We start from the raw sequence: 18,699 nt of genomic DNA on the forward strand, positions 1-18,699 counted from the left end.
TTTTTTCCCCTCGTGTGTTTACCTAACTTGCCTGTAAATCTCTCTTGCACTCTCTCTACACCACTTCTGGTAATATTCATTCCAAATTCCCAGTTAGCTTCATGGACCACAGCCAGAAGTGGAAGGATCCTCTCCATGTACACCAAGAAACATTTTCATGATCGTTAAATATCCTACTTACCCCATGGTCCCATTGGGGCAGATTATTATTCATTCAGCACTCGTGTGGATTTCATTTGTACATATGAGCCTGATGGGGTGCTGACAATTCTGTGCATCCTGAATTATACAATGCTCGACAGTTGAGGGAAGCAGATTCAGCTTTGTGATGATAGGAATGGTTGTGAAGCTAGTTGTCATGTGGCTGTACTCTCCATTTGACACACTGAAGGTGCGTCGCTTCGCTGCCTTGATATACAGGCATAGGGGAGATAGGTTGTTCCTTGATCTGATGTAGCGTTGACATCATGAGATGCCCTTGCTGGGAACTTGTGATTTGGATTATGGTAATTTGACTTGATATCTAATTTAATGTGTTCTTTATGTAACTAAGAGTTTTGCATTTATAAAACACATTTCAAAATACATGACCACATGAACACTAGGATCTTTGCTGTTATTAGGTGGTAGATCTGTGTTTCTTTCCTGTAGCTTGGAAACTGTGAGAAACCTTGAAGTCTAGGATTGTGTGTTGGATTGTTGTATCATCATAGGCATCCATTAGTCTCGTGAGACCATGGATTTGCACCTTAGAAGGTTTCCAGGGCGCAGGCCTGGGCAAGGTTGTATGGAAGACCGCCAAGTCTCCCCCTCCATGCCACCGATGTTATCCAAGTGAAAGGCATTGGGACTCATACAGCTTGGCACCGATGTCGTCGCAGAGCAATGTGTGGTTAAGTGCACAACACGCTGCCCCAGCCAAGGCTCGAACTAGCGACCTTCAGATCACTAGACGAACGCCTTAACCACTTGGCCACACGTCAACACTTATTGTATGATACCATGTTAATTACATTCTTGAGGTGTGCTGGGTGACGTGCACTCTAGGGACAGTGCTGTTTAATAGATTTAGTCTGGTTATTAAATTACCTGATGGTAAGGTGTGCAGGTGATGTGGGTGTGAAGTGGTAGGAATTGCATTTCATACTAAGTTGATTATCATGTTATTTCCTGGTGTCTTATTGCTTATTGCTGCCTTTCTGTGTAGTTTCTTTTGGGGGGGCGGTGGAGAAAGGTTTATGTTAATAGTTGGCTTTGTGGGAGGTAGAATACATTGCTGTTTCTAATTGACAAGAATTTGTGGGTAGGTGGGGGTGGGTAGATGTCACTTACTTTTTCCATGAAAGAGAGTGCTTTGTGGGGAGTGGGCATTTTAAGTCAACTGATTCTTCAACCTATGGACGCACTTCAAAGAACTTGATAACTCGTTCTCAGTTTTATCTATTTTTAAATATTATTTGTTTTTTATTTGAGCAATTTATCTTTTGCACATTGGTTATTTGTATGAGTGTTTTCATTAATTCTATAGTATTTCTTTGTTCTACTGTGAATGCCTGCAAGAAAATGCATCTCGGGGTAGTATGTGGTGATCTCTGCTTACTTTGAACTTCGAAAGGTAGTATCGATGGTTCTGATCTATCCTTTTCGGAAACATTCATTGCATTTAACCTGTAATGCATTACTTCAGGGTGCTGTTGGTTTTGTGATCTGTGTCTCTTTTCGCTCGAGGGATGAATGTTGGCATCGGTAACGAGGAATTCCTTTGCTTGGAACTGACTTGTTCCTTGCATTAAGTCTGTCTTCAAGGCCTGAGTGGATCATGAACCCAAACTAAAGATTCCTGCATGGCTGGGTGGTTTTGGAGAAAACTACCCCTTTTGTATATTTGTAGGTATTATTCTTTACAGCTCTCATTTGTTTTGGGAGCTTAAGATGGTCAGGATTAGAATCAGGTTTAATATCACTGACAAGTATTGTGAAATTTGTTGTGTTACAGCAGCACAGTGCAATACAAGGAATTATTGTAAGTTCCAATGGAAAAATCATAGTGCAAAAGAGGAATAGGTAGTGTTCATGGACTGTTCAGAAATCTGATAGCAGAGGGGAAGAACCTAAAATGTTGAGTGTGAGTCTTCAGGCTTCTGTACCTCCTCCCTGGTGGTAGTAATGAGAAGGCATGTTCTGAGTGGAGAGGGTCCTTAATGATGGATGTCATCTTGAGGCATTGCCTTTTGGAGGTGTCCTCAGTGGTGGGGAAGCTTGTATCTGTGATGGTGGATTTCCTCCAACTGTTTGTTCATAACTGGTGTTCATCATTCTGATCTATTAGCCTGCATTGTTCCTGTGAAGTTCAGCTGGCTGGTGTTTGGTCAATGTACGTAATCATTTTGTTGGGTTACTATGCCAACACCATTGGTTTGAAGCTTGAGTCATTTGTTTACCTGTCAGGCTGCATTAGCCCTTGTTCGCAGAATTGTTCTTAAATTCTCTTTATTTTCAAAATCCTTGCACCACATTTCCTCTTCAGTGCCTCTTCCTCCTCCTGCACCATGTACTCTAGTTTCCATCATTGATAGCCATTCTTTAACCCCCTATATCTCCTCCAAATAAGAATAACCTGATTCTTTTAATCATCTTCATCTGACCTTTTTGAAGGGTTGGTGTCAAAGTTTATCTGTTAACGCTTCTGTGAACTATCTGTGGTGTTAAGTAAAGGTCTATTTTCTGTGGCAACTGTATTAGCATTACTGTATTTAGTCTAACCCTAGTCGTGGATTCAGTACAATTCATGTGGCCCACTTGGGAAAGTTGGAGGGAGAGAGAAAGAGAGAGAGAACTAACACTAACTACTGGACTTGCAGCTTTAAATCAAACTGCAGGTGCTGAAAATCTGAAAAAGAAACGGTATGAAGAGAATAGTTAGCAGGTCAGGCAGCATCTATAGAGAGTAACGGTTCACAATTAAGCCTAACATGATGCCTTGAGCTTCAGACCAGCAGTGTTGGCATAGTAATCCAACAGAATATGTGCACTAAAAACAAGTCAAAGTAAATTTATTGTCAGATTAGCTATCTGAAGCCCACAGAAACAATGTAGGAGAGCCTAATCACATCAGAAAGTTGAATGTCATTTATGAATTAAAAAATATAATCTGGTTGGAAGTGAGGATATAGCAACTGTAAAGCATTCTATTTCTGGGTGCATGGGCAAGGGTTGATATCAAATTTTTAATTCTAGATCCTACTTTCCTGCTGGAAAGTTGGAAAGAGCAGCTGATGAGCAAAAGGGGCGAACACACAGGTCTTAGTACTACTTAGGGTTTTTTCCCTTCAAAGAAGTGCTAAGAATGAAGTAATATTTCTTGTCAGAGTCATGGGAATCTGCAGAAGGCAACTATTCAACTTGTGTTTTTTTAATTATTATGATGGTCTTGATGGAGCAGGGGTCTTGCTGAAGAGGTCTGAACTATGGGTTGCAAGTGTAGCATTGCTGATAAATCCAGTAGGGAGATGGTGTGAACCTCTATCCTTGAAGTGGTTAGTTTGAATCTTGTGACTGCAAGGATTGCATTGTTGAGTGGCATTTTGAGGAGGAGAGGGAGGTTGCGAGGGCCCCAGGGTAGCATGGCAGTTAGCACGACACTGTTACATCTCAGGGTGTTGGAGTTCGGAGTTCAGTCATGGCATCCTCTCTAAGGAGTCTGTACTGTGGAATGTGTGGGTTTTCCCCAGGTGCTCTGGTTTCCACCCATAGACCAAAGATGTAGCGGGTAGCTTAATTGGTCAGTGTAAATTGTTCCATGATTAGGTTAGGATTAAATCGGGGTTGTTGGGGTGGTGTTGCTCAAAGGGCTGAAAGACCCTAAGATAACAGGGAAGAATTAGGCCATGTGGCACAGGTGCAGACACACACAACCCTAAGGCACCAGGCAAGATTATTTGATTCCAAACTATTGGTTTATTGATCATTACAGAGCTTCCCACGTCCTCCCTTCTCCCTGCCCCCTTCCCACTCTCAGTCCATAATAGAGGCCCATATCAGAATCGGATTTATCAGCATCACCTATGTCGTGAAATTACCTACATGGAATTACTACCCTAATATATGGCTATTACTTTTGCACAATACTGTACTTCTGAATCAGCCTGAGTTACGATCTCAGCTGCTGAGGCAGGAATGGAAATGGATGATGTGGGTGGAAGTTAGGAATAGGAAGGCATCAATAACTCTACTGGATGTTTTTTATGGACCACCCAATAGTAACATGGACATGGAAGAGCAGATAGGGAGACAGATTCTGGAAAGGAGTAATAATAACAGGGTTGTTGTGGTGGGAGATTGTAATTTCCCAAATATTGATTGGCATCTCCCTGCAGTGAGGGGTTTAGATGGGGTGGAGTTTGTTAGGTGTGTTCAGGAAGGTTTCTTCACACAATATGTAGATAAGCCTACAAGAGGAGATGGTGTACTTGATCTGGTATTGGGAAATGAACCTGGTCAGGTGTCAGGTCTCAGTGGGAGAGCATTTTGGAGATGGTGATCACAATTCTATCTCCTTTACCATAGCATTATGATCATTATGATGAATTTGTCTGACTAATCTGAATAGTAGCACAGCAGAACATACCTAGAGGCTGCAGAACCAAATATATTCAGGGATTGACTAGTGATATCAAGCAAAGTTATGATGAGTATGTCAACTTATACGATCAAGACCCGTTTGGTCAAGACATAATTGAAATGAGAGAGTCAGTTCTGTCCTTACTGAGCCAAGAGAGACAACAACGTTGGCAGAAACTGATAGAAAACACAGACATGACCAAGAACAGTAAGAAGGCATGGGCAACTGTTTGGAAACTCAACTCAGACAATAGACCACCATAGAGAATTGCTGCTGTAACACCCAATCAGGTTGCCCACCAACTGATACTAAATGGTCGACCAAACAACAAGGAACGGAGACAAAAGGAAAAGCAACATCAGGAGATGGAGTCAGCTCTCTCAAACGAGAATAACAACTTCCCACCTCTCACCCTAGAAGAATTAAAGGATGAAGTATCACAGCTAAAATCCAACAAAGCTGCTGGCATAGATGGGATTCTTAATGAATTCCTTAAACATCTTGGACCTAAAGCACTCCACTGGCTTCTGTCCCTTTTTAACTGTTGCCTAAGATCATTAAAGATACCTAAAAAGTGGAGAAGAGCCAAAGTTGTTGCTCTCCTAAAACCCAATAAAGACCCCAACATTTCTAAAAACTACAGACCGATTTCCTTGCTCTGCACCCTCTATAAACTCTACGAGAGACTAATACTGAAAAGAATATCCCCCTTAGTTGAAGATCTTCTTACACCAGACCAAGCTGGGTTCGGGCCAGGCCGCCCTTGCTGTGGTCAAGTCCTGAACTTATCCCAGTATATTGAGGATGGCTTTGAAATGTGACAAATTACAGGGGCAGTATTCGTTAACTTAACAGCAGCATACGACACTGTGAATCAGAGGCCTTCTACTGAAATTACCTAAAATGTTAAAGAACAAAACCACAGTCAAAGTAATAAGAAGCCTCCTAGAAAATCGCAGATTTTATGTAGAAATGAATGGAATTAAGAGTAGGTGGTGTCCACAAAAGAACAGACTACCACAGGGATCAGTCCTGGCACCTCTAACATTTAATGTCTACACAAATGACCAACCAACCTTTCCTAACACACGCAGGTTTATCTAAGCAGATGACCTATGCATAGCAACACAAGCTAACTCCTGCCAAGAAGTTGAAGTACGACTTACAGCAGTCCTCGAAGCAATGAAGTATTATTCTGAAAAATGGTCTCTGAACCCAAATCCCTCAAAAACTCAAGTGTGTGCATTCCACCTGAGGAATCGAGAAGCAGCTCAGAAACTCAAGATCTTCTGGTGTGGGAAGGAGCTCGAACACCATCCGACTCCAATTTACCTGGGCGCGACACTGGATAGGATGCTCTCACTTGCCACCCACATCCAAAAACTCTGAGGGAAAGTTGGCTCTCGCAATTCTCTCTTGAAAAAATTAGCAGGCACGAATTGGGGAGCTAATGCTCACACACTTAGATCAACTGCCCCAGCACTCTGCTATGCACCTGTGTGGGGCAGATCAGCCCATGTGAAGAAAATAGGCTCGTTGCTTAACGAAGCCTGCCGAATAATCACGGGCACACTGCGCCCACGCCCATTAACATCATTTACAGACTTTATTATCTCCCCCAGAGATCCGAAGACACAACAAAAATTGAAAAAGGTAACCAGAACTCGGATCCACGGCACCCACTACATCATCATGTGCCAGTTTCCAACCACCTAAAATCGAGGAAAAGCTTTGCTACAGTGGAGGAACTACCGCACGGAACTTCCCCCCAAATGTACAGGATTGACCTCTGGCAACAAACAGAAGCCAGAACCCCACCAAACAATACAGTGCAAGACCCCACAGAAATGTTCCCAGACAGGGAACTGCTTGACAGGCGGAAGTGGGGTTTAAACACATTGAACACGTTCTGCGCAACTGCCCACTCTCACCTGATTTAGCTGACACTGACCTGCTCAACATCAACCAAACAACACTAGAGTGGCTAGCTGTCTGGTGTGACAAGCTGTGATGATGACCGTAGCGTTGGAGAGGGATAGGAACAGACAAGTTAGGGAAGCATTTAATTGGAGTAAGAGGAAATATGAGGCTATCAGGCAGGAAATTGGAAGCATAAATTGGAAACATTTGTTCTCAAGAAATATGTCAAATGTTCAGGGGATATTTGCATGGGGTTCTGCGTAGATACGTTCCAATGAGACAGGAAAAGGATGGTCGGGTACAGGAACCGTGGTGTGCAGAGGCTGTTGTAAATCTATTCAAGAAGAAAAGAAGAGCTTACGAAAGGTTCAAAAAACTAGGTAATGATAGAGATCCCGAAGATTATAAGGCTTGCAGGAAGGAGTTTAAGAATGAAATTAGGAGAGCCAGAAGGGGCCATGAGAAGGCCTTGGTGGACAGGATTAAGGAAAACCCCAAGGCATTCTACAAGTATGTGAAGAGCAAGAGGATAAGATGTGAGAGAATAGGACCAATCAAGTGTGACAGTGGAAAAGTGTGTATAGAGCCAGAGGAGATAGCAGAGGTACTTAATGAATACTTTGCTTCAGTGTTCACTACGGAAAAGGATCTTGGTGATTGTAGGGATGAATTGCACTGACTGAAAAGCTTGAGCATGTAGATATTGAGGAAGAGGATGTGCTGGAGCTTTTGGAAAGTGTCAATTTGGATAAGTCACTGGGACCAGATGGGATATACCCCAGGCTACTGTGGGAAGTGAGGGAGGAGATTGCTGAGCCTCTGGTGATGATCTTTGCATCATCAATGAGGACGGGAGAGGTTTCAAAGGATTGGAGGGTTGTGGACATTGTTCTCTTATTCAAGAAAGGGAGTAGGGATAGCCCAGGAAATTATAGTCCAATGAGTCTTACTTCAGCGGTTAGTAAGTTGATGGAGAAGATCCTGAGAGGCAAGATTTATGAACATTTGGAGAGGCATAATGTGATTAGGAATAGTCAGCATGGCTTTGTCAAAGGCAGTTCATGCTTTACAAGCCTGATTGAATTTTTTGAGGATGTGACTAAACACATTGATGAAGGTAGAGCAGTAGATGTAGTGTATATGGATTTCAGCAAGGTATTTGATAAGGTACCCCATGCAAGGCTTATTGAGAAAGTAAGGAGGCATGGGATCCAAGGGAACATTGCTTTGTGGATCCAGAACTGGCTTGCCCACAGAAGGCAAAGATGGTTGTAGACAAGTGATATTCTGCATGGAGGCCGGTGACCAGTGGTGTGCCTCAGGGATCTGTTCTGGGACCCCTACTCCTTGTAATTTTTATAAATGATCTGGATGAGGAAGTGGAGGGATGAGTTAGTAAGTTTGCTGATGACACAAAGGTTGAGGGTGTTGGGGATAGTGTGGAGGGCTGCCAGAGGTTACAGCGGGACATTGATAGGATGCAAAACTGACCTGAGAAGTGGCAGATGGAGTTCAACCCAGATAAGTGTGAGGTGGTTCATTTTGGTAGGTCAAATATGATGGCAGAATATAGCATTAATGGCAAGACTGTTGGCAATGTGGAGGATCAGAGGGAGTTTGGGGTCCGAGTCCATAGGACACTCAAAGCTGCAATGCAGGTTAACTCTGCGGTTAAGAAGGCATATGGTGCATTGGCCTACATCAATCGTGGGATTGAGTTTAGGAGCTGAGAGGTAATGTTGCAGCTCTATAGGACCCTGGTCAGACCCCACTTGGAGTACTGTGCTCAGTCTGGTCACCTCACTATAGGAAGGGTGTGGAAACCATAGAAAGGGTGCAGAGAAGATTTACAAGGATGTTGCCTGAACTGGGGAGTATGCCTTATGAGACTAGGTTGAGTGAACTCGGCCTTTTTTGCTTGGAGTGATGGAGGTTGAGAGGTGACCTGATAGAGGTGTACAAGATGATGAGAGGCATTGATCGTGTGGATAGTCAGAAGCTTTTTCCCAGAGCTGAAATAGTTAGCACGAGAGGGCATATTTTTAAGGTGATTGGAAGTAAGTACAGAGGAAATGTCGGGGTAAGTTTTTTACACAGACAGTGGTGAGTGCGTTGAATGGGCTGCCGGCGGCGGTGGTGGAGGCGGAAACGATAGGGTCTTTTTAGAGACTTCTGGAGCTTAGAAAAATAGAGGGCGATGGGTAAAGTCTAGGTAGTTCTAAGGTAAAGAAATATTTGGCACAACTTTGTGGGCCGAAGGGCCTGTATTGTGCTGCAGGTCTTCTATGTTTCTATGATGTTCTAGAGTAAAAAGTAGATTTCTTAGTAGTGGAGTGACTACTTTGTTTTGCAGTCGGATGAAGCAAGAAGTTGTTTCAAATTTGGGAGCGCTCCGAATTTCAGAGTTGAGAACGAGCAATCTGAGCCTGATTTAAAAGCCCTTGGGTTGCTCACCTGATGGTCTGTAGCAATATTCCAGCCGTGCACTGGATATTTCTGGTCCTGGAGTGAGAGCTTGCCACAATAATCAAATATCAGAAACAGAATGCGGATGCTGCAATTGGAAATTGTATAATATGCAGGGAATGCTCAGATTAGGCAGCGTCTGTAGAAAGGGATAGGTAATAATGATTCAGATGGGTGCTCTTTTATGAGAACTAGGAAAACCTGTTTCTTCCAACAGAGATGATGCCTGCACTGCTGGGTATTTCCAGCATTTTCTGTTTAGATTTATAAACTCGGGCACAGACTACTACAATGTAAGCAATTGCAGGTGATGGTGCAAGAGCTTGGACAATATTTCCTTTTATATATAACAAAACAGCATTGGAGTGCCCTTTTGCAAAGTTAAATTGCACCTCTGCCTGCACCTTCAATCCCTCAATTTCCTGCAAGTTCATGTCTGCCTGAATGCCTCTTAAATGTTGCTATTTTATCTGCTTCCACTACTTCCCCTGACAGTTTATTTCAACCTGTCACCCTCTCCATATGAAAAAGAACTTGCAAATCTGCTCTAAATTTTCCCCTCTCATCTTAAATATGTGTCCTTTAGTATTTTACATTTCCGCCCTGTGGAAACGACTGTATCTATGTCTCTCATTCTGTATACATTTATCAGGTTGTCCAAGCTCTCCTTATAACTAATCCTCTCTAATCCAGGCAACACCCTGCAATCATTTTGCACTTTCTCCAAAGCCTCACATCCCTCCTTTTACCACAACAACCAACATAATAAATTCTGTACATGTTATTCTTTTACCCTCTTCTGTGGAATGGTCTGATCTGTATGAGCAATATACAAAAAGGCTTTTCACTATATCTCAATATGTGATAGTAATAAACCAATTCAAAGCTCCACTTGTGACCTAACCAGAGTTTTATACAGCTGCAACACGAGTTCCCAACTTCAAAGGTTTGAATTTTTTAAAACCTGACTAACGGCAAGCATGCTGTTCAACAGGCACACACACAATGCTAGAGGAGCTCAGCAGGTCAGCTAGCATCTATGGGGAGGAATCCAGCGTTTTGTGTGTTGCTCTGAATTTCCAGCATTTGTAGATTATCTTGTGTTTAAACATGCCATGCACCTTCTGTGCCACGCAGTCTGCTTGTTCCACAACCATAAATCCATCACTGAGGTGTACATTTTGCTTAAGAGACTATTCTGAAAGGCTCACTGGGCTTTTTAAGTGTCACTGAGTACTCAGTTTCCCCTCTGGGAGCTGCAGTCCAGAGCTTTGTTGATTAAGAGGTCAAACTTGAGTCAATATTGCATGCCACCCTCTATTCTATCAAATTTTGGTGCCGGATTAAAATAAAGGAGGTAGTAATGGTCCCATCTCCTGGATGATTTATTAAAGGTTCCTATTTGGCTGCTGTATGATGTGCCATTTGGTGGGCTACATGCCAAAAAGATTTCTTGTCAACTGCAGCTGCCTGTTTTGTTACCCAAGTTCTGTTGTTGAAATGTCTGCCTTTTTAAAATAAATCCTGAAGAGGCTTCTCGGATTGAGTGAATTTAGATTTGCTTCAAGTTGAGATCAGGAATTAGTGGCCTTCTGATTGTCATCTTGTTTCTATAAATCTGCATTTTGGGTGCCCATATGTTCATGTGAGCCTTGTTTCCTGATTGCACTTTTCAAAGGTCATTCACAGTGTCATAGTGATTATCACGCATCTATTCAGAAAGGCCAGCATTTCTCAAAACTGCTGGAGGGTGTTGAGATTTCAGCATCTCCTCATTTTTAAAAAGAACACCACTTATTACCTTGAATACCCATGGGCACGTGGGCCTTCTTTTGTTAGATGCTTTCGTAACAGTTCGGAAAGTAACTTGGTCTGGGTGGAGTGTTGATCATTTTGAAACTCTTTGAGGATTCCTCGCCTCTAAGTGCTTGTCATTTGAAGACAGTTGTATGGTTGTGTGTTGAAATGAATGTTCGTTCCTTTGAATGGTAAGAGAATTTTCCAACAGCCACCTTCCACACCCTGCCCCCTACACCCCACAGGAAGCTCTGAAGTGAACTCAAATCTCAGCTATGTGACAGCTGTGTTCCCTCAATTTATTCTTTTTAATTCACTTAGAGAATGTGGTTTCCTTCCACATCTGTCAGTTTTTATTCAGAGGGAGCTCCAGGCTTCAGGTAACCTGATAATCCCAAACAGAACACTCACATTTAATGCTTGCAGAACAATGCCGAACCATTGTGTAAGGAAGGCTGTAAGTGGGAGCAGAGAACTTCTAACCACACTCGTGTAAATCCGAGCAAAATATTTTTTTCTAAATGTAATTCCTGGCAGTAGCGTATCAATAGTGAATGCAGTGTTGTGATGTAGACTCCTTCTTCAAGTCTGAGCAGCATAGCAATGAAAGAGTGTAAAGGTAAAATCTCCCTCTGTGTAGGAGAGCAGGTGATGCAATGTAATGATGTTTTGTGCCATGCATTTTCTGTGCCTGAGTCCATCAAGAAAACCTTTTCCTGAACAGCGCGGTGGCTTGTTGATGCAATTTTTTTCCCCTGTGTGGAGTGCTTTTCAATTGATTTCTCTGCAGATTATGTGCTCTGGGAATTTGCCAGGTAGTATTAGCTAGTATTGTATTGTGTAATGTTGACACATAAATGTTATGACTAATGATGAAATTGGAGAAAAGGCTGGACAATCTCTAGCACCTTTGGAAAGTACAAGCATTCTAAGTTGCAGTTCTAAGTATGCCTAGGTTCCTCTAGGCATGGGATTTAATCAGAGCCTAAATTTTTGGAATGTTTCACAATCAGGTAATGAAAGGGAAGGTTTTGTCTTCATTCAGATCTGTTGTTTGGTGATTAGCTGGGGAAAATCTACAGGTGCCTTGCAGATCAAACATTGTTCTCCAGGGGATGTGAATACAGTATTTTGATCAGGCAAATTATCATGAGCAGCTGAGGATTTGATATTTTAAAGTGATTAAGAAGTAACTTAATACATATAAAATATCTTTTTGTTTCAGGCTTCAGTCCCTGAACAAATAAAGTAGCAGAGTTTTCACATTTAAAATTGTGCTAGATGTAATTTATTTCTAAGAATTTAGATTTTCAGTGGTCAGTTTAGTGGTTTTGTCCACCTTGCCCCATTCAAACTAGAAGCTGAAATTTCATTCTCAGCAGGAGGTGAAACGAGACTGTTCATGGTCTAAGCTGGGGAGGTCATTTTGAATCTCCATTCAAAAATGGGCTCAGAATAAGGAAATCTTGTAATAGTCTGGAAATGCTCATCAGGTTAGGTAGCACTTGTCGAATGAGAAATCAAGTTAACTCTTCAGATTGATGATGTTCCATCAGAACTATTTTTCTAGTATATCTTTGACCTGGATCATTGGGGTGCAGAGCAGGGCAGATAGCATGGCTATTCGGATGTACAATATCCAGAGACCTTCTATTTGTATACCCACCAGAGCATAATTTATTTATACTTCCTAACATTTTTCAGAGCTTTTCACATCTTGCAACAATTTATTAGCAATTTATTTAGCAAATTAGGGCACGCCACACACTTTTGAAGTTGCTTTCCATATCTTGTTACAACATTCAAGGGCTGCCCCAGCCTGTTGTTCACAGAGCAAACACAGCCCCCAACTAATTTTCCCTGTAACCTTTTGTCCCCATATTCCCACCAGTTCCCCCACACACTAGGAGCAGTTTACCAACCCGCACATCTCGGTGATGTGGGTGGAACTTCGGCCACACTGACGGGAATCCATGAAGTTACAGGAGAGAGACCAGCGGAGCCTGTCATTGAACCCACATTGCCAGAGCTGTGAGGTAACAGCTCTCCTCTATCTGTTACCGCGCCACTTGCATACCTGACGTGCAGTCAGCTGATGGTGGGTGGGGCGAGGGTGGTTGGCTGGCTGCTTTCGCACATTACTTAAAGCTAGAAATCCTTTCCAAAACCGGCAATATCATGCCACTACTTGTATAAAGATTACTCTAATCAAAATCCATGGTGATTTTTAAATTGCCAAACCTGATTCAGTGCTCACAAGCTTGACCGTGTCACGGGTCCTCATTCCCAACCCAGTGCTGCTTTGTTGGTATTACGTGAAGGCTGCATCTAGACGTTATAGATTGCATGATACGTTTGTTTTCAAAGACAGATGTCATGGCCCATGTTAATCATGCACTTGACATTATTTAGAAAGTTGTAGAGTCTTAGTCATAGAGTAATACAGCATGGAAACAGACTCTTTGGCCCAAGCTATCCATGTCATCCGTGCTACCCACCTAAGCTAGCCCCATTTCCCAGTGTTTGACCCAAATCCCCCTCTCCTTTTAAATGTGATTGTATCTGCCTCAACCACTTTCGTTGACAGTTCATTGCATTATCATATCACCCTCTATGTTGGAAAAACTTGTCCTTTAGGTCCTTTTTAAATCTTTATCTCTCATTTTAAACCATCTCTGGTTTTTGGTTTCTCTAAATTCCTTTATTTCTCTAGAGAAGAAATTCTAACTAGGGGCTTGAGCACATAATGGTTAAGAAGGGAATTATAGCTTTGTTGGAAGCGCTATTTTGTGTTCACTCAGGTTATATGCAAATAATTGTGTGTGAAAACTTGTGATGTAGAGTGGAGTTATTCCCAAAGCCCTGGTCAATATATATCCCACGAACAGTATCACTAAAAATCAGATTATTCCATCAATGTGTGTGGGACATTGCTATCCACATTAGTAGTGTAATTCCCCCATTGATCCATGTTTTAGTATTGTTTCATCCGAAACAGTAGTGGCATTTTAGACACGTGGTGAATGGTGAGATAGTTTAATAATAACGGCACAACCATTATGGGCTGAATGACATGCTACTGTGATGTACTGCTCTGTGTTCTGTTAACTGTATAGAGCAGTGGAACATACTGATTCCATAAAATGTATAAAAATGAATTTAATTTCTACTTAGTCAATTTGTGTTTGTACACATTTCTAAATCCTGTCATGCTTTATATATTTAAAGAGTTGAGCAGTTTAATTCAGCAGTATCTTGTCATTCTGGAACACCCTCAAGCAATATTTATTTCCAACTTCTTAGCATTGCATTTAGCTGAAACTAGCTGGCTCTGTCTTTGCTGTGTAATTAGCTCTGGGGGAAATGGTCAGATTTATTTTTCTGTACAATTGGTAATTTTTACATGGATAATGTGTACCTGAGAGCCTGGATTAATCCTGTCTGGGAATATTCTGTGCATGAGATGACAATTTTATGTAAACTGTTTCTACTTCAGCCCTACTTGGGGCTTTGCAGTTCCACTGAGGTGATCCAAACCCTCTTGCTTGCTATAGCCTGTGTAGGTGATGATTTTAGTTTAAGTCAAATATAATGTTTTTTGTTTGTTCCATTTGCAGTTAAGAAAGGTTATTGTGTCCCACCAACATTCTCAGATGGAAGGAAAACCTCTCCTGCTGGTTCCCAGAACAACCAGGATCCTGTAGACATAAGATGTAAACGGCCATTTTGTTGTTGGCTCTGTTAAATTCTTTTGTTTCTTTTTAAATTTTCTGTGAAGAACCTAAATTATTTACTGATAAATCTAGAAGTATCTTAAAGTAGAATGTTTATGCCCCCGGTCATAGTTTTAGTAACGACTGCTTTTTGATTAAGGTCTCCTGGAGCATTCTATTGGGATGAAGGGTGACGTGCTACCGCTCCATATCTAAGGAGTGGAAGTTGTTTGTATGTGTATTCCTTTAACATTACGTAATCATTGCAGGCCAATTAAAGTCTTGGTCTAGCAGCAATTAGCTCTACTGTACAGCCTCAGGACTTTCGCACACTTCATGCATGCTAACAAATATGATTTTTGCCTGCCCCTTCCCCTTTCTTTCCTTTTGTCTTCCTTACAGTCTTCTCCCTCTATCTCAATTCATTCTTTCATTTTCCTTTTCTCCTACTTCTTTCTGCATTGATAGCCCCTAAATTTATCCTCACTCTTCAGTTACTGGCAGCTCACACTCTCCATGAGTGAGGCCACTACCAGTTTCTACTTCGTGCCTTCTGCCAGGTATGAAATCATCCTCTTTCCACCCTCGTCCCTCCACCCCTCCCTTCTCCCCAAATTCCTACCCCAGTTCCCAATGTGAACTAAAGTCTCTGGCCTAGCCCAGAACCCTTGAGCTCTCTGAAGAGCTCAGAACAATTGTCAGCAAGTGCTCTGCAGAACCACCAGATTGATGTCTTCTGGTGCTCTTCAGGTAGATCAATGTTTCCCAGCCAAATGAAGGTGGGGAGTGTACAGATGCACCCTACACAGTTCGGCTCACCTTACCTGGCCATCACTCGGGATCTGACCACCAATTCTATGGCACAGGGAAAGAGTGAAATCACAGCACCAGGAACCTGCCCACTGATTGCATGTCACTGCGGTGCAGTGCCAATTCCTACCAAAACTCTTGAGATTGATAATCAGAGATAGGCAAATCTGATCTATGGATTTGTTGGAGCATTAGTATAAAAGATGAAAAAACTGAGGGTAACCAGATCCTAAAGCATTAATTGCCTTAACTGTAATCAGAGCCCAGTATAAATTCAGTGGTCACTTTATTAGGTACAGGAGTGGAATGTGGTGTGGCTTTCTGCTGCTATAGCCACTTCAAAGTTCAATGTGTTGTTCAGTCAGAGATGCTTTTCTGCTCACCATCCTTTGTAACATGTGGTCGTTTGAGTTACGGTCACCTTCATGTTAACTTGAACTAGTCTGGCTATTCTCCTCTGACCTCTCTCATTAACAACTGCCACTCATGGGATGTCTAGAGACTATTGTGTGCGAAAGTCCCAGGGGATCAGCAGTTTCTGAGATACTGAAACCATAATGTAGGTACCAACAATCATTCCACGGGGAAAGTCACTTAGATCACATTTCTTTCCCATTTTTTTTTTGGTTTGATTAATAACTGAACCTCTTGACCATGTCTCATTGAGATGCCGATTGATTAGATATTTGCACTAATAGGCTGCTGTACAATTGTACCAAAAAAAAAGTGACCACTGTGTGTATATGTACAGTGGCATGCAAAAGTTTAGGCACCCCTAGTCAAAATTTCTATTACTGTGAATAGCTAAGCGAGTAAAAGATGAACTGATTTCTAAAAGGCATAAAGTTAAAGATGACACATTTCTTTAATATTTTAAACAAGAAAACTTTATTATTTCCATCTTTTACAGTTTCAAAATAACAAAAAAAAGAAAAGGGCCTGAAGTAAAAGTTTGGGCACCCTGCATGGTCAGTACTTAGTAACATCCCCTTTAGCAAGTATCACAGCTTGTAAACGCTTTTTGTAGCCAGCTAAGGGTCTTTCAATTCTTGTTTGGGGGATTTTCACCCATTCTTCCTTGCAAAAGGCTTCTAGTTCTGTGAGATTCTTGGGCCATCTTGCATGCACTGTTTTTTTAAGGTCTATCCACAGATTTTCGATGACGCTTAGGTCGGGGGATTGTGAGGGCCATGGCAAAACCTTCAGCTTGCGCCTCTTGAGGTAGTCCATTGTGTATTGTGAGATGTGATTAAGTTCATTATCCTGTTGTAGAAGCCATCCTCTTTTCACCTTTGGCTTTTTCAGACAGTGTGGGGTTTGCTTCCAGAATTTTGCTGGTATTTAATTGAATTCATTCTTCCCTCTACCAGTAAATGTTCCTCGTGCCACTGGCTGCAACACAAGCCCAAAGCATGATCGATCCACCCCCGTGCTTAACAGTTGGAGAGGTGTTCTTTTCATGAAATTCTGCACCCTTTTTTCTCCAAACACACCTTTGCTCATTGCGGCCAAAAAGTTCTATTCAAAAGGTTCGAAGGAACATCTAAACAAGCCTGATGCATTTTGGAAACAAGTCCTGTGGACTGATGAAGTTAAAATAGAACTTCTTGGCCACAATGAGCAAAGGTATGTTTGGAGAAAAAAGGGTGCAGAATTTCATGAAAAGAACCCCTCTCCAACTGTTAAGCACGGGGGTGGATTGATCATGTTTTGGGCTTGTGTTGCAGCCAGTGGCACAGAGAACATTTCACTGGTAGAGGGAAGAATGAATTCAATTAAATACAGACAACAGGAATTCTGCAGATGCTGGAAATTCAAGCAACACACATCAAAGTTGCTGGTGAACGCAGCAGGCTAGGCAGCATCTCTAGGAAGAGGTGCAGTTGACGTTTCAGGCCGAGACCCTTCGTCAGGACTAACTGAAGGAAGAGTGAGTAAGGGATTTGAAAGTTGGAGGGGGAGGGGGAGATCCAAAATGATAGGAGAAGACAGGAGGGGGAGGGATAGAGCCAAGAGCTGGACAGGTAATAGGCAAAGGGGATACGAGAGGATCATGGGACAGGAGGTCCGCGAAGAAAGACAAGCGGGGCGGCGGACCCAGAGGATGGGCAAGGGGTATATTCAGAGGGACAGAGGGAGAAAAAGGAGAGTGAGAAAAAGAATGTGTGTATAAAAATAAGTAACAGATGGGGTACGAGGGGGAGGTGGGGCATTAGCGGAAGTTAGAGAAGTCAATGTTCATGCCATCAGGTTGGAGGCTACCCAGACGGAATATAAGGTGTTGTTCCTCCAACCTGAGTGTGGCTTCATCTTTACAGTAGAGGAGGCCATGGATAGACATGTCAGAATGGGAATGGGATGTGGAATTAAAATGTGTGGCCACTGGGAGATCCTGCTCTCTGGCGGATAGAGCGTAGGTGTTCAGCAGATACAGGTTTGCCATGCTATCTGAAGGTAGAGCGTTCCTATGAAACGGTTCATAAGCCAGAATGTCGTAAAGTGAATAAGCAATTACCATGTATTAATATGGGAAAATTTTTTGAGCATTCCCAGACCCAAAAATTAACTTACAAAATCATGCCAAATAACGCGTAAAACCTGAAATAACAGTGACATATAGTAAAAGCAGGAATGATATGATAAATACACAGCCTATATAAAGTAGAAATACTTTGTAAATTGCAGCACTGTCTAGCACAGCAAAAATCTCACGGCAGCACTCTCGGCGGAAGCACTTTCGGCAGAAACACGGCACAAGTGCTCTCGGCAGAAACACTCTCTCCAGTAACCTTTAAGCTATGAAGCTGCCAAATCATACCAAATAACACATAAAAGTACATAGCCTATATAAAGTAGAAATAATGTATGTACACTGTAGTTTCACTTACCGGAATCGGGAAGACACAGTTTCCTCCAAACGCCATTTCTCATCGAGACTGTTAGGCTATCGAGAGCATCTCCAATGTTGGTGATTGCCAATTTTATATTGTATTCTTTCCAGATCTCTCGCAAAGACGCTTCGGAGTTGCCCTCTCTGTCAATGGTACTTCCAATAAAACGCATCACGTTTTGCATATAGTGAGCCTTAATTGTGGCCATTAGACCTTGGTTGCACGGCTGCAGCAAAGATGTCGTACTCGGCAGTAAGAACACAGCACGAATGTTACCGCCATACTCGGTAATGTCAGGCGGATCAGCAGCACAATTAGCGACAATCACAAGACACCTATTACTGAAGTTATTTTCTCTACAGTATTTTTCAACAAAATGACTAACATATCCACTCATGTACTCAGAAAAAAGCACTTGGGTATTCTAACCACTAGGATGTGAATGGAACACAATGGGAAGTGTTTTCTTATTAATGCCTTT

General features: G+C 42.2%; 1 protein-coding gene across 3 annotated transcripts in view; it reads left to right on the forward strand.

Annotated features, from left to right (window-relative positions):
* The window catches only part of carm1 (coactivator-associated arginine methyltransferase 1), an 83,378-nt gene that overhangs the window by 10,578 nt on the left and 54,101 nt on the right, over positions 1-18,699 (forward strand). Inside the window, exon 2 of one of the 3 annotated variants that reach the window (XM_063035927.1) lies at positions 14,422-14,517. The exons of the other annotated variants lie outside the window; for them this stretch is intronic. Coding sequence (XP_062891997.1) covers positions 14,422-14,517 — 96 coding nt within the window. The remainder of the gene's footprint in view (positions 1-14,421; positions 14,518-18,699) is intronic. 3 annotated transcript variants of the gene reach the window in all.

Source organism: Mobula hypostoma, chromosome 29, assembly GCF_963921235.1.
Source record: "Mobula hypostoma chromosome 29, sMobHyp1.1, whole genome shotgun sequence".
In the NCBI taxonomy this organism is placed as follows: Eukaryota; Metazoa; Chordata; class Chondrichthyes; order Myliobatiformes; family Myliobatidae; genus Mobula; species Mobula hypostoma.